At 44.2% G+C, this 25,348-nt stretch overlaps 1 protein-coding gene across 1 annotated transcript in view; it reads left to right on the forward strand.

Moving 5' to 3' along the window:
• Nucleotides 1-644: 644 nt before the first annotated feature.
• Nucleotides 645-25,348, forward strand: part of ERP29 (endoplasmic reticulum protein 29) — a 33,827-nt gene continuing 9,123 nt past the window's right edge. The window contains exons 1-2 of the mRNA XM_077462027.1: nucleotides 645-814; nucleotides 22,800-22,938. Coding sequence (XP_077318153.1) covers nucleotides 686-814; nucleotides 22,800-22,938 — 268 coding nt within the window. The 5' untranslated portion in view covers nucleotides 645-685. The remainder of the gene's footprint in view (nucleotides 815-22,799; nucleotides 22,939-25,348) is intronic.

Below are 25,348 nucleotides of genomic sequence, written 5' to 3' on the forward strand. Positions count from 1 at the left end.
CTGTACTGTTGGGAGGGTCTGTATTGTAGGGTGGGTCTGAACTGTAGGGTGGTCTGTATTGAAGGGTGGTCTGTATTGTAGGGGGGATCTGTATTGTAGGCAGGATCTGCACTGTATGAGGGGTCTGTACTGTAGGGAGGGTCTGTACTAAATGAGGGGGGCGCCGATACAGATTCTTGCCAAGGGTGCTGGAGACCCTAGGTGCGCCTCTGTGCCCAGACACATCCTGCACACCTCTGCCTGTAGCAGTCACCATTGTTACAGATAGAGCAAAACTGTACACATATAGAGTAGTTTGCTAATAAATCTGTTCTAGCTTCTGCTGTAAATGTATTTATTACAGGTATTTACTGAGACAATATACACACTTTACACATGTTGTACCTTCTCATTAGTCCATTTCAGGATTTACTGTGCTACTTCTTTTCCAATCATTTCTATTATATTTCCAATAAAAAGGAGTATACAAAGCACAGTACAATTGTCTTAGTGTGCTACTTGTTGATTAGCAGTGTGCTGTTAGTGGAAGGTGAGCACACTGTATACACATTGTGTGGTCCCAGAGGACAGGGTCCATGGAATGTTCTGGAGGTGACCTGTGATAAGACACACAGGAAGTATGGGTTCAGGCACACCACGTGACCCCCTCCTCCGCTCATCAGCCTTTCATCACTCTCCAAAAACCATGGCGAGAGGATGCAATGTGCCGGCTGTGTGTGCAGTGCTGGGACTGCTGGCTTCCAGCGTCCTGAGACAGTGCTCGGCGCTGCACACTAAGGGCTCCCTGTCTCTGGACCAGATCACCTTCTATAAGGTACGAGTATGCTTCTCATTCACCCCCAGCAGACATGGACCTCACTGTGTATAGAGGCTGGTGTTCTACCACTGCTACATCCTTCACTTCCTACTGACATACAAGTCAGTTATTTATGTAAACAATGAGGGGGATTTACTAAGAGTGGCGCAGCTGTGCATGACAACCAATCAGCTTGTAGCTTTTATTGTCAAATCTTCTCCAGGTTCTCTCTCTGCTCCAGTTTTAGTAAATCCCCCCGTGGTGTTTACTGGGAAACCTTTTGGTTCTGTTTTGCTAGTAAACAATGTGTGATTTTACATCTGTATATAAGCCCCTGTATGGGTGTACGCCCCCTACTTCATACAGTTGTACAGTGCTGTGTTCAGTGCTGACAGGCTGCTGAGTGTGTGTTGTAGACGATGATGTGTCTGATGGGTTTCATTTACTAAAACTGGAGCGTGTAAAATCTGGTGCAGCTCTGCATAAAAACCAATCAGCTTCCAGGTTTTATTGTCAAAGCTTAATGGTGCAAGCTCAGGTTAGAAGCTGATTGGCTATCATACACGGCTGCACCAGATTTTGCACTCTCCAGTTTTAGTAAATGAACCCTGATGTGTCTAATGGGATGACAGTGAAGATCATGAATGGTGTTAGGTATTCCTTGTCTGTACAAACTGTCAGTGCCACGGCGTTCTCACAGCTAAGCAGCAGCCAATAGGAGAGGTTTGGGGCGGATCAGCTCCCTGTGCCCGGCCAATGACAACATCCTACGTGTCTGGCTGCTTTCAGAAGACTGACAGTTGGAACAGCAGCGTGTGATCTGTGAATCTAGAATTCTCTCTGTAGTAGGCTGCTCCACCCAATCACACGCTTCTCTTTATTATGAAGTTATAATTGGATATGTCTGCTTTGTAACTTTTCTTTGAACTTGGAGTATAATGTAATGTAAAGTATAATGGATGGAAGGTGGTAACTGTGTAAAGTGCAGCGCCCATAGCAAATAATAAGCGCCCATGTGTATATATAGTAAGATAAACATACAGTTCCTTGAAAAAGTATTCACACCCCTTGACATTTTCCAAAATTTTTTTTGTATGGCTTCCCCTACCCCACCGTATAAAAAAAAATTCAAAATTCTACATGCAAGGCCACCCACAACATCATCCCCGGCTACACCACCAACCTCATCTGCAAATATCTCCCAAATCGTCCCCTCTGCTCCTCCCAGGACCTCCTGAACTCTAGCTCCCTTGTTTCCTCCTCTCATGCTCGCCTTCAGGACTTCTCCAGAGCCTCTTCCATCCTCTGGAACTCCCTTCCCCGGTATATACGATCAGCCGCTAACCTGTCCACCTCAGGGAAGCCTACACCCACCTAACAACTATCCTCGAGCCACCACCCATCAACTCATTCCCTTCATCTATTACCTTTTGTACCACCACCCCCTCCCTTTAGAATGTAAGCTCTAGGAGCAGGGCCCTCCTGTCTCTTCTGTATTGAACTGTACTGTAATTGTGCTGTCCCTCTCTACATTGCAAAGCTCTGTGTAAACTGTTGGTGCTATAGAAATCGTGTATAATAATAAATAATAATAATAATAATATTCCAACCAAAAATGTAAATGTAATTTATTGGGATTTTATGTGATAGACCAACACAAAGTGGCACATAATTGTGAAGTGGAAGGAAAGTGATAAATGTTTTTCATAATTTTTTACAAATAAATATGTGAAAAGTGTGGCGTGCATTTGTATTCAGCCCCCCTGAGTCAATACTTTGTAGAACCACCTTTCACTGCAATTACAGCTGCAAGTCTTTTTGGGTATGTCTCTACCAGTTTTGCACATCTATAGAGTGATATTTTGCCCATTTTTGCACATTCTTCTTTGCAAAATAGTTCAAGTTCTGTCAGATTGGAAGGAGAGCGCCTGTGAACAGCAATTTTCAAGTCTTACCACAGATTCTCAATTGGATTTAGGTCTGGACTTTGACTGGTCAATTCTAACACCTGAATATGCTTTGATCAAAACCATTCCATTGTAGCTCTGGCTGCATGTTTAGGGTCGTTGTCCTTCTGGAAGTTGAACTTCTGCCCAGTCTCAATTTTTTTGCAGACTGTAATGCCCCGTACACACGGTCGGAAATTCAGACTGAAAAGGTTCGATTATATTGTCGGAAAATCTGATCGTGTGTGGGCTCTGTCGGACTTTTTCCGTCGGAAATTCAGACAGAAAAAATTTGAGAGCAGGATCTCAAATTTTCCGACAACAAAATCCGATCAGACTTTTTCCAATCGGACAAAGTGCCACACATGCTCAGATCAAATTATGAGACCAAAGCTATTGGCTACTAGCCTCAACGTAGTCCCGTTGTAACAAACGAACGTCATCACGTTCCTAACAATCGGATTTTCTGCCAACTTTGTCCGACTGTTAGTATGCAACACCAGTTTCTGATTTTTTCCGACGGATTTTGTGGTTGGATTGTCCGACCGTGTGTACGGGGCCTAACAGATATTTTTCTAAGATTGCCCTGTATTTAATATAAAAATTACCAAGCTAGGTAAAATTAATAATTACAATATAATTCTAAAAAAGAAAAAGGAACTAGCAGCTTAAAGTGAGATACACACCAAAACAGTAAAAAAGAAAAATGAAGGCGCGTTAATAAATGACATACATAAAGTGATTAACAATACGTGAATGAACCACAATTCAGTATCTCTAATTGAAGGTTATACATAGTAAAGTCCATCAACCACAGGTGAATGTGTGCATATCCTGTATTTTCACTGATTGAGACAGCACCCACCACTACAGACTTGTGAACCACCACCACATAAAATGCATGCTTACCAGAGGGCAAGCTTAAAGTGGAGGGCCACCCTGAAAAAAAAAATACATTAAAAATTAAAAAAAAATCATTAAAAAATAAATTAAAAAAATGTTTTTTTTTAACTTACCAGAAATGCCTGTTGCTAGACACATCATTCTAATCTGCCTCTTCCTCCTCCGCGGAGATCTTCTTTCTTCTCTCCTCCGTGCGGCATCTTCTGGGTAATGGGTCGCGCTGTGTTCTGGGAACTGTGTGTCCCAGAACACAGCGCGCCCCATTCACTAAGTGCTGCGTGACTCGCGCATGCGCAGTAGGAAATGGCGCCGGGACCCGAGAGCCGAGGGACAGGTCAGCCTCGGGCGGCCGACATCGCGGGCGCCCTGGACAGGTAAGTGTGTTTATTAAGTCAGCAGCTACAGTGTTTGCAGCTGCTGACTTTTAATTATTTTTTTTAAACCGGCCCTCCTCTTTAATCTTGCTTGCGGCTTTCAACCCAGCCAGGGCCTTTATCCAGGGGATTTAAAATGTCGACACACAATGGTTCCTTAGTGTGTATTAGCCAGGACACCAACCAATCAGGGCTGGGGCGACTCTGTCATCCAATTGCCATAGACAAGGCAGTTATACCCAATAAAAGAAAACTCACCATAGTGTAATATGTAACATACAGGTTTAATTCAATCAAAAAAGCACTTACATCAAGAGCATAAAATCATAGCATCATTTGTAAAAAGCTGGCTATCGATTACCCATCCTCTCGGGACCTCAGCACGATGACGTTAGCACGCCACTCCTCCTGATGCATGTTTCATCACAAGCTGACTTCATCCTGGGGCACGGGGGATGCACTCATCGCACTAAATAGTAAACAGAAAGAACCACGCCTCGATCTGAGTTTAGGGTGGCGGATCTCAAAACTCCATACAGCAAACCAATACATATGCCAGAACTAACCCAAGGGGATATATTCCAAATGGAACCTAAGAAGTAAAATTAAAAGGTATAGCAAAATAGGTAATACCAGGCAAATACTATATAAAACTATTGCTCCAGATATATACTAACCCACAGGTAAACATGCTCATATTGTTCAGTTTCCCCTTGGTATTTATGTCAGGACCTAGTTACTTTAAAAAGTTATATTTAATATTTCGATAGCATACCACTATCATAAAAACAGACTCTACTCACAAGACCAATAAAATATTTTATTTTATTTAACTACTTCCCAACCGCCGGCCGTCAAATGATGGCCAGGCGGCGGACCTATTATGACAGGAGGGCGTCATATGACGTCCTCCCATTTAAACAGGGAATGCGCGCGATCGTGCACACACATCCCTGTTTCTTCGGTGGCGGCGTGTCACGGAGACACCGCTTGCCACTGAAGGGGGTGAACAGCCATTGGGTATGGCTGTTTACCACGTGATCAGCCGTGATGAAGTCACGGCCGATCACACCCCCACTGTGCACGGCGCATGGTCGCGAGCGCGCTGCGCATGCACGCCGGTGGCGGCATGTTCCCCAGGAACACTGCTCGTCACCGATGCTGGTAAACAGCCATTGGCCGGCTGTTTACCCACGTGAATGGCTGTGATCGTTTCACAGCCGATCACTAAAATGTAAACAAACTGCGGTAACGAGATGTTACCGGGTTCTCCTCCTCACACACGATCGAGGAGATTGCGGTAACATCTCGTTACCGCTTACAGTGTACACCAATCACACTGATTGTCCCCCCCCCCAATAAAGAGGACCTGTCACGGCCCATCAGAGTACCCGAGTACCTGTCACGGCCCGTCAGAGTACCCGAGTACCTGTCACAGCCCGTCAGAGTACCCGAGTACCTGTCACGGCCCGTCAGAGTACTCGAGTACCTGTCACGGCCCATCAGAGTACCCGAGTACCTGTCACAGCCCATCAGAGTACCCGAGTACCTGTCACAGTCCATCAGAGTACCCGAGTACCTGTCACAGTCCATCTGAGTACCCGAGTACCTGTTACAGTTCATCTGAGTACCTGTCCCAATTCATCCGAGTACCTGTTACAGTTCATCTGAGTACCTGTCACAGTTCATCTGTGTACCTATCACAGTTTATCTGAGTACCAGGCCATCAGAGTACCCGAGTACCTGTCACCAGGCCATCAGAGTACCCGAGTACCTGTCACCAGGCCATCAGAGTACCCGAGTACCTGTCACCAGGCCATCAGAGTACCCGAGTACCTGTCACCAGGCCATCAGAGTACTCAAGTACCTATCTGCAGCCCATGCCTCATAGAATATACGTTGGGGTGTTTGCTTTCCAAAATGGGGCCATTTTGTGGGTAATTGCACTGTCCTGGTGCTCCAGGACCTTCAAAAGTGTGATGGGTAGGAATGAAATGAGATGTGTCATTTATGCTCCTAGAACGCCTGAAGGTACTACTTCAATGTTCGGCCTCTCTATGTGACCAGGCTGTGTAAAAGTCCTACACATGTGGTATCGCCATACTTGGGAGGAGTAGCAGAATGTGTTTTGTGGTGTAATTTTTGTTATATACATGCTATGTGTTAGAAATATCCTATAAATTGCCAACTTTGTGTAAAAAAAAAAATGCGTTTTCATTTTTTTCCACATATTCCAAAAACTTCTGGAAAAAAAATGAACCATTCAAAAGACTGATTATGCTTCACAGATTATACGTTGGGGTGTTTGCTTTCCAAAATGGGGTCATTTTATGGGAAATTCCATTGTTCTGGTACTCCAGGGCCTTCAAAAGTGTAATAGGTGGCTGTGAAATGAGATGCGTCATTTTTGCTCGTAGAACGTCTGAAGGTACTACATCAATGTTGGTGTTCTGTATGTGGCCACGCTGTGTAAAAGTCTCACACATGTGGTATAGCCATACTCAGAAAGAGTAGCAGAATGTATTTTGGGGTGTAATTTGTTGTATGCATATGCTGTCTGTGAAAAATAACCTGATAATATGACAATTTTGTAAAAAAAAAATACAAAAAAATCTTCATTTTGCAAAGAATTGTGGGAAAAAATGACAACTTAAAAAAACTCACCATGCTACTTACTTAATACCTTGGAATGTCTACTTTGTAAAAAGGGGTCATTTGGGGGGTACTTGTACTTTCCTGACTTGTTAGTGTCTCAAGAAATTAGATACACCTGATGTACTGAACAAAGAAAAATTCCCCCTAAATGGGTGGGATTTTAAATGACCACCACTACCAAATAACGATTAACAATGTATACATACTTTAATAATAGTTACAACAAGAATACATAGTACCACCAGAGGGACACATCAACTAAAAAATGTCCCAATGGCGTATTTACAAATTGACAATTACATAAATAAATAAGACAAATCAAAAAGTGAATGGTTAAAAATACTCTTCTTATATCACCCATACCCGACTTGTTTCCATTTGCTGGTATCACAGAACTTTCATCAGGGGTGAAGAGCAAAAGACTCAATGATATATTGATATTTCTAATAAGATGTGTACTTAAGGGACAACCGAGTGTCAGGAATCCGTCCGTTCCATTCGACCGGCTCTCCGTGCGCGCACACGCGTTCGTGTTGCGGGTCGTCGTAGGCACGAGCGCCTTCCGACGCGCGTGGGTGCACGACGATCGTATGTACGCGCAGCGCACGCACGCTCGGGCGTACGTTAGCTTGATTGGCGCCAGTGGCCCTTTTTAAGGGCACAGTTGTTGTGGTTCTGTGCTGTCTCGTCTGCAGCTAGTGCCTGAAGTTACCTGTTACCTGTCTGCTGCTCATCTGATACCTGACCCGGCTCCGTTTGACCTTGCTGACCTCTCCTGCTCCGACCCCGGCTTGTTTGACCCTTCTTGGACTGTTTTCCTGTTGCCGAACCTCCTGCTTGTACCTGACACCTCTGCTTGATTCCTGCCTGTTCCTGAGTCGGCTACCTCCTCGTCCAGCGGACCTTATCCATCCAGGATCCACAGTCAGCAGCCTTCTCCTTGTCTCTTCCATACTACTGGGAGTTCCTGCTCCAAGGATCCTTACCTACCCAGCACCGGTTGCTGCACCTGGCCGGACTCTTCTACCCCGCTGCGCTCCTGTCTCCCTGTCCCCATTCCAGAGAGACCGGAACCAGAGCCGTAGGAGAGGTCCCCTTCCACCAAGTCAGACTCAATACCAGACGTTCCTAACAGTACGAGACAGCCGTGTCTGAGTCTGCGGAAGGGACCTCCGCCATGAAGGAGATTTGCTCCCACCTTGCGGCCCTCACCCAGGCCGTGAAATCCCTTCAGGATGGCTACTCCAGGTTGGAGGAACGTGTCCAGCACCTCTCTACTCCGGGATCATCTGACGCCATACCTCAGCCTCCTCCTGTCCAGCCAGCTGCACATTCAACAGTTATGATGCTCCCACCTGAGCCTAGGGTTCCCACTCCTGAGAGATTTTCTGGGGACCGCTCCAAGTTCCGGGCTTTTCGCAACGCGTGCCAGCTTTACTTTGCCCTCCAGCCCAGGACTTTCTCTCTGGAGGCCACCAAGGTGGGGTTTGTCATTTCTCTCCTGCAAGGAGAGCCTCAGTCCTGGGCCCACCATCTCTTGGAGAATGACAGCCCCCTTATACAGACCCTCGCCACCTTCTTCGAGGGGATGGCGCAACTTTACGATGACCCCCAACGGGCTACCACCGCAGAGTCTGCATTAACTGCGCTCCAGCAAGGCCGCAGGACGGCTGAGGACTACGTCTCTGACTTTAGACGCTGGAGCGCAGATACCCTGTGGAATGAGGCGGCCCTTAGACACCAATTCCGTATGGGCCTGTCTGAAAGCCTCAAGGATGAATTAGCTCGTGTCTCCACTCCTGACGCTTTGGAGGACTTAATTGCTCTGGCCATCCAAATAGACCGCAGACTTCGCGAGCGTAGGGCCGAACGCTCTTCCCAACCACTGAGACCTGCCTGGATGACGGCTAGGACCTCGTCTCCCACACCTTTCTTCTCTCCGCCTCCTCAAAGAGGACCTACCAGTGTGCCTCCTGCTCCTGAGGAACCGATGCAACTTGGACTACTCCGACCCTCTCTGCTTCCTGAAGAGCGAGCCCGCCGCCGTCAAATGAACTTGTGCCTATACTGTGGCGGCCCCGGACACTACGTGGCCAACTGTCCTGTAAAGCCACGTAAGTGCCTCTCACCTGTGTCTCACAGTTCCTTTAACCCACCTTCCAACCCTCTCCATGTTGTCCTTCTGCTTCTCGTTTCAGCTGCCGGGAAGAACCATACACGTTAATGCCATTCTTGACTCCGGAGCCTGCGGCTGCTTCATCGACTCCGCCTTCACCGACCTGCATTCGATTCCACTACAGAAAAAGACTCATGGACTTGCTATCTTTTTGGCCGATGGTTCTCAGATTAAGTCCGGCCGAGTCACCCAGGAGACCCTTCCACTATCCGCCTCTACTCCCTGCCAACATTCTGAACTGTTAATCCTGGATGTCATCTCATCCCCACTTTCTGGGCATTCCGTGGCTGCAGGCCCATAATCCCTCCATCGACTGGACTTCTAGGGAGGTGAAGTTCCTCTCCCCTTACTGCCGGGACCACTGCTTGCCTGGGGCTTCTACACACACCAGAACACTCCTCTGCCTAGACCCAGACTTAGACTTATGCCAATCTGTCCCCGAACCTTACCATGAGTTTCTGGACGTTTTCAGTAAACGGGGGGCTGACTCCTTACCCCCACATCGTCCCTATGATTGCCCCATTGAGCTCCTTCCTGGGGCTGAGATCCCATTTGGACGTGTCTACCCTTTATCCGAAAAGGAACAAGAGGCCCTGAAGGCTTACATTTCCGAGAATCTCCAAAAGGGGTTCATTCGTCATTCCACATCTCCTGCCGGGGCTGGAATATTCTTTGTTACCAAAAAAGATCAATCTCTTCGACCCTGTGTGGACTATCGGGAATTGAACAAGGTTACGATCAAAAATCGCTACCCCCTACCTCTGATTCCTGAGCTCTTCCAGAAGCTGAGGTCAGCTACCATCTTCACTAAATTGGACTTAAGAGGTGCCTATAACTTGGTCCGCATACGAGCAGGCGACGAATGGAAGACCGCTTTCCGAACTCGTTTTGGGCACTACGAGTATCTGGTAATGCCTTTCGGGTTGTGTAATGCCCCAGCCACCTTCCAACATTTAATTAATGATGTCTTCCGTGATTTCTTGGATATCTTTGTCATCGTATACCTTGATGACATTCTGATCTTCTCCAGGTCCCTGGAGCAGCACCGGGGGCACGTCGGCAGAGTTCTGCTTCGGCTCCGGGAACATGGACTCTATGCTAAAGCCGAGAAGTGCAAATTTGAACAGCAGGAGATCCAATTCCTCGGTCTCGAAATCTCCCCAGCAGGCATCAAGATGGACCCGCAAAAGGTCGCTGCTGTCCTCGAATGGCCAGCCCCTACTGACAAGAAAGGCATCCAGCGCTTTGTGGGCTTCGCTAATTTTTATAGAAAATTCATTAGAGGGTTCTCTGCCATTATTTCCCCCATCACCCAGCTTACCAAGCAAAATACACGCTTTCTTTGGGGTCCTGAAGCCCAGGCTGCCTTCAAGAGACTTAAGGACCTGTTCACCTCCGCTCCTATCCTCAGCCACCCGGATCCATCCAGACCTTACATTCTAGAAGTAGACGCCTCTGAGATAGCTGTAGGGGCGGTAGTCTCCCAGCGCCTTGGCGTGGACGACCTGATGCACCCCGTAGGGTTCTTTTCCCGAAAACTCTCTCCAGCGGAAAGGAATTATGATGTAGGCGACCGGGAATTACTTGCCATTAAGTCCGCTTTGGAGGAATGGAGATATTTACTCGAAGGGGCGGTACACCCCGTGCTCATCTACACGGACCACAAAAACCTCGAGTACCTCCGCTCCGCAAAACGCCTGAAACCTCGGCAAGCTCGCTGGGCCCTCTTTTTCTCCCGGTTCTGTTTTCATATAACTTATCGTCCTGGATCTAAGAACGTTAAGCCTGATGCACTTTCCCGTATGTTTGACAGCCCTAAGGACACCACACCCCCGGATACCATCCTCCCTGCTAATACTTTTCTTCTCATCCAACCAGATCTAGTAACTCTGCTCAAGAATGCCTCCTCCTCCTCTCCCGGTCCCCCGGGAATTTCGCTAGCATCCAGGGAGGGTCTGCTTTGGAAGGACAACTTGATCTTCGTCCCTGAAGACGTGAGAATTAAGGTCTTGGGTCTCTGTCATGACCACCCGCTCGCTGGGCACTTTGGTGTCCGCAAGACTTTAGAACTAGTACAGCGTTCCTTCTGGTGGCCAGGCGTGAGGGAATTTTGCAAGCAATATGTAAACACCTGCCCCGTATGCAGCCAGAATAAGGTTCCCAGAAATCGGGCTTGGGGGCTGCTTAAACCTCTTCCCGCACCCGACCGCCCTTGGCAGATGATCACGATGGACTTCATTGTGGAACTTCCCCCTTCTGAAAACTGCACTGCCATATTTGTAGTTTGTGACCGTCTGACCAAGATGGCCCACTTCCTACCCTTAGCGGGAACCCCCTCTGCAACCGAGACTGCCCATGTCTTTATTAAGGAAATAATCAGGCTCCACGGGGTACCCACCAATATTGTGTCCGATAGAGGGGTCCAGTTCACCTCCCGCTTCTGGCGAGCCCTTTGCGAATCTTTAAGAATTGAACTAGCTCTGTCCTCCGCCTACCACCCACAGACCAACGGGCAAACGGAGCGCACCAATCAGACCCTCGAGCAATATCTTAGATGCTTCTCTTCTTTTGTCCAGGATGATTGGGTCCCCCTGTTACCTCTGGCGGAATTCGCCTATAACAATGCCAGCCATGCCACCACTGGGCAGTCCCCGTTTTTTGCCAACTACGGTTTTAATTTGTCTTTTCTTCCCGATGTCCCTACAGAATCCCAGGTTCCAGCGATCCAGGATAGGATATCCTTCCTGCAACAGAATAATCGGACGCTTCAGGAGGTCATAACCAAAGCTCAGGCTGACAGAAAGAGGAGCTTCGATCGAGGAAGAAGGGGAGAACTAATCCTTCAAGTCGGGGACCAGGTATGGCTGTCTTCCTCTAATTTAAAGTTAGCATGCCCCTCCAGGAAATTGGCACCCAAGTTTCTGGGTCCATTTCCCGTTAAGAGAAAAATCAATGAGGTGTCTTATGAACTGCTCCTGCCTGATTCCATGAGAATTCACCCAGTTTTTCACGTAGCTCTTCTTAAGCCTGCTGTACCTGATCCCTTCCCTGGTAGAGAAACAAGACCACCTGACCCTGTGCTAGTTGATGGCAATGAAGAATTTGAAGTTGAGGCCGTTCTGGATTTCAGAAGACGACGGGGACAAGGTCAGTTTCTTATTAAATGGAAGGGCTATGGCCCAGAGAGTAATTCTTGGGAACCTGCTTCTAATGTACATGCCAATAGACTGATCCAGGCTTTTTTTGCTGCTCACCCGGAGAAGAGAGCCTCTAGGGGCACCCGGAGGTTGCCCCTTGTGGGGGGGCAATGTCAGGAATCCGTCCGTTCCATTCGACCGGCTCTCCGTGCGCGCACACGCGTTCGTGTTGCGGGTCGTCGTAGGCACGAGCGCCTTCCGACGCGCGCGGGTGCACGACGATCGTATGTACGCGCAGCGCACGCACGCTCGGGCGTACGTTAGCTTGATTGGCGCCAGTGGCCCTTTTTAAGGGCACAGTTGTTGTGGTTCTGTGCTGTCTCGTCTGCAGCTAGTGCCTGAAGTTACCTGTTACCTGTCTGCTGCTCATCTGATACCTGACCCGGCTCCGTTTGACCTTGCTGACCTCTCCTGCTCCGACCCCGGCTTGTTTGACCCTTCTTGGACTGTTTTCCTGTTGCCGAACCTCCTGCTTGTACCTGACACCTCTGCTTGATTCCTGCCTGTTCCTGAGTCGGCTACCTCCTCGTCCAGCGGACCTTATCCATCCAGGATCCACAGTCAGCAGCCTTCTCCTTGTCTCTTCCATACTACTGGGAGTTCCTGCTCCAAGGATCCTTACCTACCCAGCACCGGTTGCTGCACCTGGCCGGACTCTTCTACCCCGCTGCGCTCCTGTCTCCCTGTCCCCATTCCAGAGAGACCGGAACCAGAGCCGTAGGAGAGGTCCCCTTCCACCAAGTCAGACTCAATACCAGACGTTCCTAACACCGAGGGTACGTATCACTTAAAGATATGGGTATGTCTGCAGACTGGTTTCAATGTATGTAAGATACAGTGCAGGTGCCTATTGTTCTGCACACTTCCTCTGGATTAGTTTTACTGTTTACCCAGACCGGTGTCCTTAAACAGGGAGCAGAATAGATGCACGGGTGTCTCGAATCACTTTTATAAAAGTATGGAGCTGAATTAGCACATGTACACACTGCACCCACAAGTGCCTTGTCCCATCCGCAAAGGGTAAACCAGGAGAGGGACCAAAAAATTAGGTCCATCAGCCTATTTCAGACAGGAGACGTACCTCTATGTGAGGTGTATGAATGACGCGCTGATGTACTGAAGGCCTGATCAGATGTGATCAATTTTCAGTGATTTGCACCATAGTTTGTAGACTATAGCTTTCACAAAGACCAAATAATATACACTTATTTGGGTTATTTTTACCAAAGATATGTAGCAGTATAAATTTTGGCCAAAATTTATGAAGAAAAATTACTAATTAGCAAAAATGTATGACAGAAACAAAGAAAGGCATTTTTTTTTTGCAAAATTTAAGTTTTTATTTTATTTATAGCACAAAAAATAAAAAACCCACTAGTGATTAAATACCACTAAAAGAAAGCTCTATTTGTGTGGAAAAAAGGACGCAAGTTTCATATGGGTACATTGTTGCATGACTGAGTAATTGTCATTCAAACTGTGAGAGTGCTGAAAGCTGAAAATTGGTCTGGTCAGGAAGGGGGTAAGTAAGTGCACTGTATTTAGGTGGTTAAAGGGGCGTTCTGGCCAATACATTATTTTTTTTTTTTTTAAGTCAGCAGCTACTAACACTGTAGCTGCTGACTTTTAATAAGGACACTTACCTGATCCCACAACGTCGGCCACACCGAGGCCGATCCGTCCATCGGATCGGCTGCCTGCGCCTCCATCCTAACGAAGGGAGACAGGCAGTGGAGCCTTGCCTTGCCGTTTCCTACTGTGCACGCGCAAGTCACGTGGCGCTTTGTGAATGGCCCCATTGTTTTCTGGGACACACACATAAGGCATCAGGGCCACTCACCGAAGAGGAGGAAGCGCCGCAGAATAGGAAGAGGCAGATTAGGAAGACTGCCTAGCAACAGCGTTTCAGGCAAGTTTTTATTTTATTAATGCATTTTTTTTTTTTTGGGTGGCCCTCCGCTTTAAGGTGACAAAGGTTTATATATAAATGCCCATAGGGACTCCAATTTTTTTTTTACAGGTCAAACTTGGAACTAAAGGGCAAAAAGGATAGACTCATGACTGGCCTCTAGTGCGTGGAATCGATAACGACAGCAATATCCTCACAATTATATATAACGGTTAACCATTCCTGACAATCCTCACATATATTGCAATACTAAAACGGAGGGGGAAAAGTACCTATCTCATCCCTCTAGTATAATGCAATCTACACCAATTCACAGAGATTGTCCCCAATCCTGTTAGGATCAAATAAGGCCTATACTAACATCACAAAACCCTACGGGTCAAACCAATACCACCCAATGGGCCATTCTAATGCATGGATGTGCTTTGCTCTAAACCATTCTATTGTAGCTCTGGCTGTATGTTTAGGGTCATTATCCTGCTGGAAGGTGAACCTCTGCCCCAGTCTCAAGTTTTTTACAGACTCTAACATGTTTTCTTCTAAGATTGCCCTGTATTTGGCTCCATCTATCTTCCCATTAATTCTGACCATCTTCCCTGCTGTAGATGTGATGTGCAGTGTTCATTTTCCACCACACATAGCGTTTTGCTTTTAGGCCACAAAGTTCAATTTTGGTCTCATCTGACCAGAGCACCTTCTTCCACATGTTTGCCATGTCCCCCACATGGCTTCTCGCAAACTGAAAACAGGACTTCTTATGGCTTTCTTTCAACAATTGCTTTCTTCTTGCCAATCGTCTATAAAGGCCAGATTTGTAGAGATCACGACTAATAGTTGTCCTGTGGACAGATTCATAGTTACATAGGTTGAAAAAAGACACAAGTCCATCCAGTCCAACCATAAAAAAATAAATAAATAAAATAAAAAATATCATACAATCCCATATACCCAATCCTATACCCACAGTTGATCCAGAGGAAGGCAACCCCCCCCGAAAAGCAGGATCCAATTTGCTACGGCAGGGGAAAAATTCCTTACTGATCCCAGGGAGGCCATCGGATTTTCCCTGGTTCAACTTTACCTATAAATGTTAGTACCCAGTAATAATATGTACATTTAGGAAAGAATCCAGGCCTTTCTTAAAGCAATCTACTGAGCTGACCAGAACCACCTCTGGAGGGAGCCTATTTTCCGTATTTGGAAATGAAACCTCTTTTCCTCTAGATGTAAAGAATGCCCCCTTGTCCTCAGTGTTGACCGTAAAGTGAACAACTCAACACCAAGTTCACTATATGGACCCCTTATATATTTGTGCATGTTGATCATATCCCCCCTTAACTTCCTCTTCTCAAGAGTGAATAAATTAAATTCCGCTAATCTTTCCTCATAGCTGAGCTCCTCCATACCTCTTATCAATTTGGTTGTCCTTCTCTGCACGTTCCCCATTATCCTTTTTGAGAACTGGTGCCCAAAACTGAACTGCATATTCCAGATGAGGTCTTAATTCCCCCACTTAAACTGTGGATCTCTGCAGCTCCTCTGGAGTTACCATGGGCCTCTTGGCTGCTTTCTGATTAATGCTTTCCTTGCCAGGCCTGTCACTTCATAATGCTGTTTGTTCACTAAGGTTCTCTAACAAACATCTGAGGGCTTCACAGAACAGTTGTATTTATACTGAGCTTAAATTACACATAGGTGGAATTTTTGTTTACTAATTAGGTGACTTCTGAAGGCAATTGGTTCCACTTGATTTTGGTTAGGGGTATCAGAGTAAAGGGGGCTGAATACAAATGCACGCTACACTTTTTAGATATATATTTGCAAAAAAATTTGAAAACTATTTATCATTTTCCTTCCACTTCACAATAATGTGCCACTTTGTGTTGATCTATCACATAAAAACCCAATAAAATGCATTTATGTTTTTGGTTGTAACATTAAAAAATTTGGAAAATTTCAATGGGTAAGAATACTTTTTCAAGGCATTGTACATCAACCAAATTTCTAAAAATACATTAAAGAAAACTATGCATTCTTTTTTTTTTTTTCAATTAACAGTTTTATTAGTTGTCTCAGCAGATAAAAGAACAAAAACAGAACACAGTACATTCTGGGTAATACTAGAACAGGAATATAGCAAGTACAGACATTTTAGCAGTAAGTGGTGCTAGATCATTGCTAAGTCATACTATGAACTATTAGATGGTAAATGAGGTTTGCCACAAGCTACGTTACCCCATAAAAAGGGGGGAGTTTGGGACTTTAAATGAGGCACAATAAATGTACCTCCATCCCTGATTCAGGTAAATAAGAAAGGAATGTGGGACTTTAAATGAGACAATTGACTTGTGGAGGTAGAGTAGTTGGTAAACATTGTTTATTAGTAATAAAAAAAAAAAAATATATATATATATATATATACACACACACACACACACACACACACACACACACACACACACACACACACACACACACACACACACACACACACACACACACACACACACACACACACGGCATGAGCACGATAAATACAAATGTTTCAGCTTGGCAGCACATGAGAAGTATTAGAATATTGATAAAAGGTATAAATACAAATATGTAACATGTCACAGGAACGGCATATGGCAATAAGGTGAGAAATATCAATCTTGAGCATGATTAATTGTAGATATAATACAGGATATTTCCTATTAACCGGCATTGGTCCACCATATGCAACAGAGCTGCTATAAAAGCAAACAAAGATACACATAGATAGTTACATAGTACTCAATGAATTTTGAATGTATGAAAGGTATATATGGGCCAGTAACTAGATTATGAGCCAGACTTGACTGAGCACCCCATGAAAACTTAACGCGATTCATGGCTTTATGCCATTCATCAGGAGTTGGGTACAGAAATAAACTGTAAATACAAATAGATATGTAGTATTACTTAAAGAGGAAGTAAACCCTGATGAGTTTACTTCCTCTTTCATTCCCTGCAAAGGCAAAGCATAATGGACTACTATGCATCGCATAGTAGCCCATTATGTGTCACTTACCTGACATAGGAGCCACCGAAGTCGCCGCTGTCCCCTGTAGTCCGCCGCATCCATCTTGTTGGTGGGGTCTCGCAGCTCCGCCGCTGTCATTCGGCGAAGCCGCGATGACGTCACTCCCGCGCATGCGCACGGGAGCCGACACGCATGCGCCGTAGACAGCGGTGCCCGTTTTCGGGCAAATATCTCCTAAACCATATAGGTTTAGGAGATATTGCTTGGACCTACAGGTAAGCCTTAATCTAGGCTTACCTGTAGGTCAAAGTGGTTTGTAAAGGTTTACAACCACTTTAATATATTCTACCCATATGGAGAAAAAAAACCTCATGGGGAGAAAGGGATCTATGCTCACAGGTCGGCTAAAGCACTGTGCTTGGCTAGCATCAAGAGAGATGGGACCCCAAAATGGTTGTCTGCCACAACACATTCCACAAGTGTGAGGATGATTGAAAATATGGTGTTCTGAAAAAAATATATATAGATATGTGAAAAATATGTAAAAAGGGAAAAAGTGGAAAGTGAAAACATGAGTGTTTAGGATAAAGAGAAAAAAAAATATTTCTCATGTCCTGCCAAGTAGAAACATTTGTATCCATCATGCTCATGCCATGTGTGTATGTATGTGTGTGTGTGTGTGTATGTATACCGTATTTTTCGCTCCATAAGACGCACCTGACCATAAGACGCACTTAGGTTTTAGAGGTTGAAAACAAGAAAAAAAAAATATTCTGAACCAAATGGTGTACTAAAATATTTTCCAGTGCCCATGAAATGCAAAGTGACCATTACCATAGAAAATGCAGAGTGACCATTACCATAGAAAATGCAAAGTGACCATTACCATAGAAAATGCAGAGTGACCATTACCATAGAAAGTATTGGCAGAGTATTGGCAGGGAATTGCAGAGTATTGGCAGGGAATTGCAGAGTATGGAGGGATGGCTGTGACTGCAATTGTCACATGACAGCTGTGGGCACCACAGATGCAGCCCACAGCGCTGTTGCCATCCGATCTCTCCCCTCTGTGTACAGATCTGTACACAGAGGGGAGGGAGGAACCGGCGTCATCATGACGCCGGTTTGTTTACAAGTGATCGCTCCGTCATTTGACGGAGCGATCACATTGCAAACGGCGGGTGCACCAAGATGGCCTAAGGCCGAGGCTGCGGACCGCTCCGGATTGCAGCGGGGGCGGAGCCAATCGTATATTCGCACCATAAGACGCAGGCACATTTTCCCCCATATTTCTGGGGGGAAAAAGTGCGTCTTATGGTCCAAAAATATGGTGTATATATATATATATATATATATATATATATATATATATATATATATATATATATATATAAAATATGAAAAATCTTTTTTACTTCATACTATTGTTACTATTAACCACTTAACAACCGCCCCATAGCCGAATGACGGCTACAGGGCGGTTTCTTAACTCTGGGAGGCCATCATATGACGTCCTCCCAGAATTCCGCTCTCGCGCGCCCCCTGGGGCACGCACTCGAGAGCATCCGTGACTGCCGGGTCCACAGGACAGGCTCATCACGGCCGTTTACCACGTGATCGCTCCGTCAAATGATGGAGTGATCACTTGTAAACAAACCGGCGTCATGTTATGACGCCGGTTCCTCCCTCCCCTCTCTGTACCGATCGGTACAGCGGAGGGGGAAGAGATCGGTGTCAGCAGCGCTGTGGGCTGCATCTGCAGTGCCCACATCGCTGCTCACCAAAATTAACCCCTCAACACCCTGGCAATACTCTGCAATACCCTGCCAATACTCTGCAATACCCGCCAATACTCTGCAATACCAGCCAATACTCTGCAATACTCTGCAATACCCGCCAATACTCTGCAATACCCGCAATATACTCTGCAATACCAGCCAATACCAGCCAATACTCTGCAATACCAGCCAATACTCTGCAATACCCGCCAATACTCTGCAATACCAGCCAATACTCTGCAATACCAGCCAATACTCTGCAATACCAGCCAATACTCTGCAATACTCTGCCATAAATTGCTTCTACCGACTCGCCAATACAATCAAAGCCAGAATCTTTTTTTATTTTTTTTATTTCAGGCTTCCCAGCCTAGAAGTGACATGCGGGGTCTTATTGACCCCATATCTCAGTGTAAAGAGGACCTGTCATGTCATATTCCTATTACAAGGGATGTTTACATTCCTTGTAATAGGAATAAAAGTGATCAAAAAAATTATTTTTGGGGGACAAAATGTCAAACTAACATAAATAAGGTAAAATGAACAATAAAAAAAAATGTTTTTAAAGCGCCCCTGTCCCCATGTGCTCGCATGCAGAAGCGAACGCATACGTAAGTCCCGCCCACATATGAAAATGGTGTTCAAACCACACATGTGAGGTATCGCTGCAAACGTTAGAGCGAGAGCAATAATTCTAGCCCCAGACCTCCTCTGTAACTCAAAACATGTAACCAGTAAAAAATTTTAAGCGTCGCCTATGGGGATTTTTAAGTAGCGACGTTTGGCGCCATTCCACGGGCGTGTGCAATTTTGAAGAGTGACATATTAGGTATCTATTTACTCAGCATAACTTCATCGTTCACATTATGCAAAAATTGGGCTAACTTTAATGTTTGTTTTTTTTTTATAGCACAAAACTGTTTTTTTCCCCAAAAAAACGCGTTCGAAAAATTGCTGCGCAAATACCGTGCGAGATAAAAAGTTGCAACGACCACCATTGTATTCTCTAGGGTCTTTGCTAAAAAAAAAAGTATATATAATGTTTTGGGGTTCTATGTAATTTTCTAGCAAATAAATGATGATTTTTACATGTAGCAGAGAAATGTCAGAATTGGCCTGGGTGCTCCAGAATGCCTGATGGCGCTCCCTGCATGTTGGGCCTCTGTATGTGGCCACGCTGTGTAAAAGTCTCACACATGTGGTATCGCCATACTCGGGAGTAATAGCAGAATGTTTTTTGGGGTGTAATTTGTGGTATGCATATGCTGTGTGTGAGAAATAAACTGATAATATGACAATTTTTGTGAAAAAAAAAAAAAGTTAAAAAAAAAATCTTGATTTTGCAAAGAATTGTGGGAAAAAATGACAACTTCAAAAAACTCATCATGCCTCTTACTAAATACCTTGGAATGTCTTCTTTCCAAAAAGGGGTCATTTGGGGGGTATTTGTACTTTTATGGCATGTTAGGGTCTGATCAATTTTCAGATATTGGCACCATAGCTTGTGTAGAAATAATATCCACCAATTTGTACTTATTTTTACCAAAGATATGTAGTGGTATAAATTTTGGCCAAAATGTATGAAGAAAAATTACTAATCTGCTAAATTTTATAACAGAAACTAAGAAAAAATTTTTTTTTTTTTTACAGAATTTATAGCACAAAAAATAAAAAACCCAGCAGTATTTAAATAACACCAAAAGAAAGCTCTATTTGTGTGAAAAAAAAGGACAAAAATTTCTTATGGGTACAGTGTTGCATGACTGAGTAATTGTCATTCAAAATGTGAGAGCACCGAAAGCTGAAAATTGGTCGGGTGTTTAAGTGCCCAGTGGTCAAGTGGTTAAACAATGAGGGGGAAAGAGGAAGGGGTGAAAGAATGAGACCTTGCCACCAACTTAAGTGCAGAAATTACAGAATTAGGGGGATCTCCTAACAATTGGCCAAGACAACTATCGCCTGGCAACTAAATTTGATAGCAACCCTACCTAAACTTCTGGATGCTACATCCTCCCCCTGCCTAGGAAAACGACATCTTGTGGTTTGCAGAAAAATAATTTGAACTCTCAAGCCTGAGAAAGAATGTCCTGGCAAAAACTGGGACGGGTGGGGAAACAGGAAAGGAACAATAATAACAATAATACATGTAGCGTACCACATGGAGTTAATATACATAAAATACACATATACATGAGCAAGTGGCATTTCATACAAGGGTAGATAAATAACAGACAGTATATACAATTTTACGTGTGGCGTGCCACCCAAACAGTTAAGGGAAAAAACAAACAGTAGCCGTATCGCCTAACCATCTATCTAATATATACAGTAGTAAGAGACATTAAAAGGTTAACAACGCTATCCACATCAAATCAATGTTTCTCCTTGTCCAAGGAAGATGCAATGGGTGCAAGAACACCTGAAAGAGAAAAAATAGAGAGCAAAGAAATGCATCCTAGCCATATGATAACACATTGCAATATGTACGTAAGCAATTTTTTAGTAAATGTTGATTGCCCTCAGCCGAGAGCAGCAAAGCAGTGTAAATACACCCTATGATATGTCTAAACTACAATGATCTCTATATCTAAACACAAGTACAGGTCAAAATGGACCCCATCCTCACCCGAGGATGCCACCCCTTTTCATATCTATCTTACAAACTTTCTTAGCATTTCCTATCAGATAAATGCATAATGTGAACAAGGGCTCACTCAGGCTGGCATGGCTCACACCGCCTGGTGGCCAGTATATGAAAAACAATGACAGTCCATCATTCAAAGTGTAAGGTGAGAACTTGCCCCTTTGCCACAGCTTATTTTACCTAACTAACTAAACATCCCCATCTTTGAAGGCCCGAAGTCCATACATTTTCACTTAGCATAGAATAACATTTCCAAGCAGTTTCCCTTTTTCTCAGGGATAACTCCGGGGACAGGAGGCATGGCTGCAATCAAGGAACAAGCAGCCAAGCCATGGTGCAAGGGACCGCACTTCTTGACATAGATCCCCTTGCAATGGTAATCTCAGTCTGTCCACACAATAGCCAGGGACTGAGAACGGATTTCCTCACTAGTTGAAGAAACAAACACACACTGAATATCAGATCAACATGTTTTATTTTTTTCAAGGGAGGCATATTGTCATCTCCAGAGCACTAGCCAGCATGACTCAAATGGGTGCTCCCTGTATCTGCCAACAGCACACAGTTCAACACAGTCTCAGCAATACAGCCAACAGGAATGTCCCTCACTAGCAACACTTTTTGTACAAGAGGTGGAGTGGCTTTCAGCATAGCGTCTTAACTCCACTAGGCACACATTTGTAATCCATACGTTGTCAGTGAATACACAGTTGAATAGCATTTACCAGTAGTACCTGGGGTCTGGTAACTTTAAGGTTTCTTCTTTGGCATTTACCATAGTAATGTAATGGTGAATGTCTTTTTTTGTTTGGTCTGCAAACAATCACACAGTCGGGGTTAATCTTGCGACCATAGCGCTAAGTTTGCAACACTGAAGTGTACCTCTCACCTATCTTGGCCAACAACTTTTTGAAATCCACCCACAAAGGGATCCAAAGGAAACTCCGCAGAGCTTCATCTAACCCTTGGGTTTCTTTGTCCTGGATCTCTTCCTCTAGGTGGGCTAGTATGTAGGGATACAGATAACCATACTCCTCAGCCACTTTCTTAATAATTATACGCTGTGTCTTGGACAGCCTAGGCAGTGTTTTAGGGTCTCCATACCTGGCTAGGACCTGTGCATCTGGTGCATGTTGAAATGGGTATCCGGCAACAATATCTGGCTTGTAATCAGACTTAATCATCAGGATTGGTTTGTTGAATGCAGCTTTCGGAACTCATCTTGCCCAGCGATCCTCCTCAGAGGACTTTTTTCTTGCCCCCAATTTTTTGAAGTTTGAATCAGCTCCATAGAAAATAATGGCAATCCTCTTGTCATAAATTGTCACGTCAGCCAATATATGTAAAATCGTACAATGGGAATTTAAATATATATTTTTTTATGTATAACACATTCTTCATTTGCTCTCTCCCGCAGGTGATTCCAAGGAGTAAATTTGTGCTGGTTAAATTTGACACTCAGTATCCTTATGGAGAAAAACACGATGAATTCAAACAATTAGCTGAAAGTTCGTCTTCTAGTAAAGAACTTCTAGTGGCGGATGTTGGAATTTCGGGTAAATATGTCTATGGTTGTGACACACTAGATATAATAAAGAATCAGCTATGCTGAGGGTAGGCCCTTTCAGAACAGGTATGGATTGGTGGAGATGCTCTTTTATTCTTCACTAAATTTCAGTGATTAGGATCAGATACCTGCATGACATGAAGAATATGATTGTGTTCTGGAAGGTAGGAAATGTTAGCAGTTATTTTGTTGTGTAACACCCACTAACCATCTTATGTGAAATGCCATCTATGCATTACCTAAAGAACCAATGAGATCCTCCATTATTCAATGTACTTTAGAAAAAGATAGCAAGCATCCGATTGGGTCTTTTATAGAATGTCTTGTTTCATCCATCAGAATTTCAAGGTGGGGTGGTTCTAGTTTAAAGAAAACTTATCATCAGAAGTGAGAAATCATTCTTCACTCCCCTAGGGAACCCAGTGCACAAAGCACAGTCCAGTTTAGATCCAAACAGTCGTTTTCAAAGAAAACATTTTTTTTTTATGTTTGTGCTGTAGCTCCACCCCAAGCTGCAGCCCAATTTATGTGGGAGCTATAGCCAGAACTTAGCCCAGAATCACCCGCTATCTTCTGGGAAAAGGAGATTACAGTAGTAACTGTCAGCTTGTGTCATTATGAAAGACAGTTTGCTGGAGATGAGTGCCATCATTAAAAAAAAACACAAATCCACAACAAAACATTTTGCCAAGAATGGTACTCCACACACTGTGATGCTGCTGAAATATCATGCCAAACCAGTCATTTAACATTCCTGAGTTTTTCCTACATTCTGAAAATGTAGTTTAAATATCGAACGTGATAACCACAATAATTAGAGCCCAGACAAAGAAGAACAAGAGTTATGTAAACTACAGCATCCCCATTACAAGGTCCTCTGCTTTTGACCCTCTACCCTATTATATTATATATATTATAGAAAATGTTTTCCAAAAGACATGATTGCTGTTTCTTTAACCACCTTCAGACCGGACCATTTTGCTGGTAAATGACCAGAGGTCTTTTTACAATTTGGCACTGCGCTGCTTTAACTGGTAATTGCGCGGTCATGCAATGTTGTACCCAAACAAAATTTGTGTCCTTTTCTTCCCACAAATAGAGCTTTCTTTTGATGGTATTTGATTGCCTCTGCGATTTTTATTTTTTGCGATATAAACGTAAAAAGACCGCAAATTTTGAAAAAAAAAGATATTTTCTACTTTTTGTTATTAGAAAAATCCAATAAACTCAATTTTAGTCATACATTTAGGCCAAAATGTATTCAGCCACATGTCTTTGGTAAAAAAAAAGTCAATAATTGTATATTTATTGGTTTGCGCAAAAGTTGTCACATCTACAAACTAAGGTACGTTTTCTGGAATTTACGCAGCTTTTAGTTTACGACTGCCTATCTCATTTCTTGAGGTGCTAAAATGGCAGGGCAGTACAAAACCCCCCCAAATGACCCCATTTTGGAAAGTAGACACCCTAAGGAAATTGATAAGTGGCATGTTGAGCCCATTGAATATTTTATTTTTTTGCCTCAAGCGATTGAATAATGACAAAAAAAAATTTTTTTTTTTTTTTTACACAAAGTTGTCACTAAATGATATATTGCTCACACATGCTATGGGCATATGTGAAATGACACCCCAAAATAAATTCTGCTGCTTCTCCTGAGTACGGGGATACCACATATGTGGGACTTTTTGGGAGCCTAGCCGCGTACGGGGCCCCGAAAACCAAGCACCGCCTTCAGGCTTTCTAAGGGCGTAAATTTTTGATTTCACTTCTCACTACCTATTACAGTTTTGAAGGCCATAAAATGCCAAGATGGCACAAAACCCCCACAAATGACCCCATTTTAGAAAGTAGACACCCCAAGCTATTTGCTGAGAGGCATTTTGAGTCCATGGAATATTTTATATTTTGCCACAAGTTGCGGGAAAATTACAAACTTTAATTTTTTTTTATTTTTTTTTCACAAAGTTGTCACTAAATGATATATTGCTCACACATGCTATGGGCATATGTGAAATGACACCCCAAAATAAATTCTGCTGCTTCTCCTGAGTACGGGGATACCACATATGTGGGACTTTTTGGGAGCCTAGCCGCGTACGGGGCCCCGAAAGCCAAGAACCGCCTTCAGGTTTTCTAAGGGCGTAAATATTTGACTTCACTCCTCACTACCTATTACAGTTTTGAAGGCCATAAAATGCCAAGATGGCACAAAACCCCCACAAATGACCCCATTTTAGAAAGTAGACACCCCAAGCTATTTGCTGAGAGGCATGTTGAGTCCATGGAATATTTTATATTTTGCCACAAGTTGCGGGAAAATTACAAACTTTTTTTTTTTTTTCACAAAGTTGTCACTAAATGATATATTGCTCACGCATGCCATGGGCATATGTGAA

The sequence above is a fragment of the Lithobates pipiens genome, unplaced genomic scaffold (genome assembly GCF_037356315.1).
Source record: "Lithobates pipiens isolate NorthernLeopardFrog02 unplaced genomic scaffold, aLitPip1_a1.2 Scaffold_3, whole genome shotgun sequence".
NCBI classification, from domain to species: domain Eukaryota; kingdom Metazoa; phylum Chordata; class Amphibia; order Anura; family Ranidae; genus Lithobates; species Lithobates pipiens.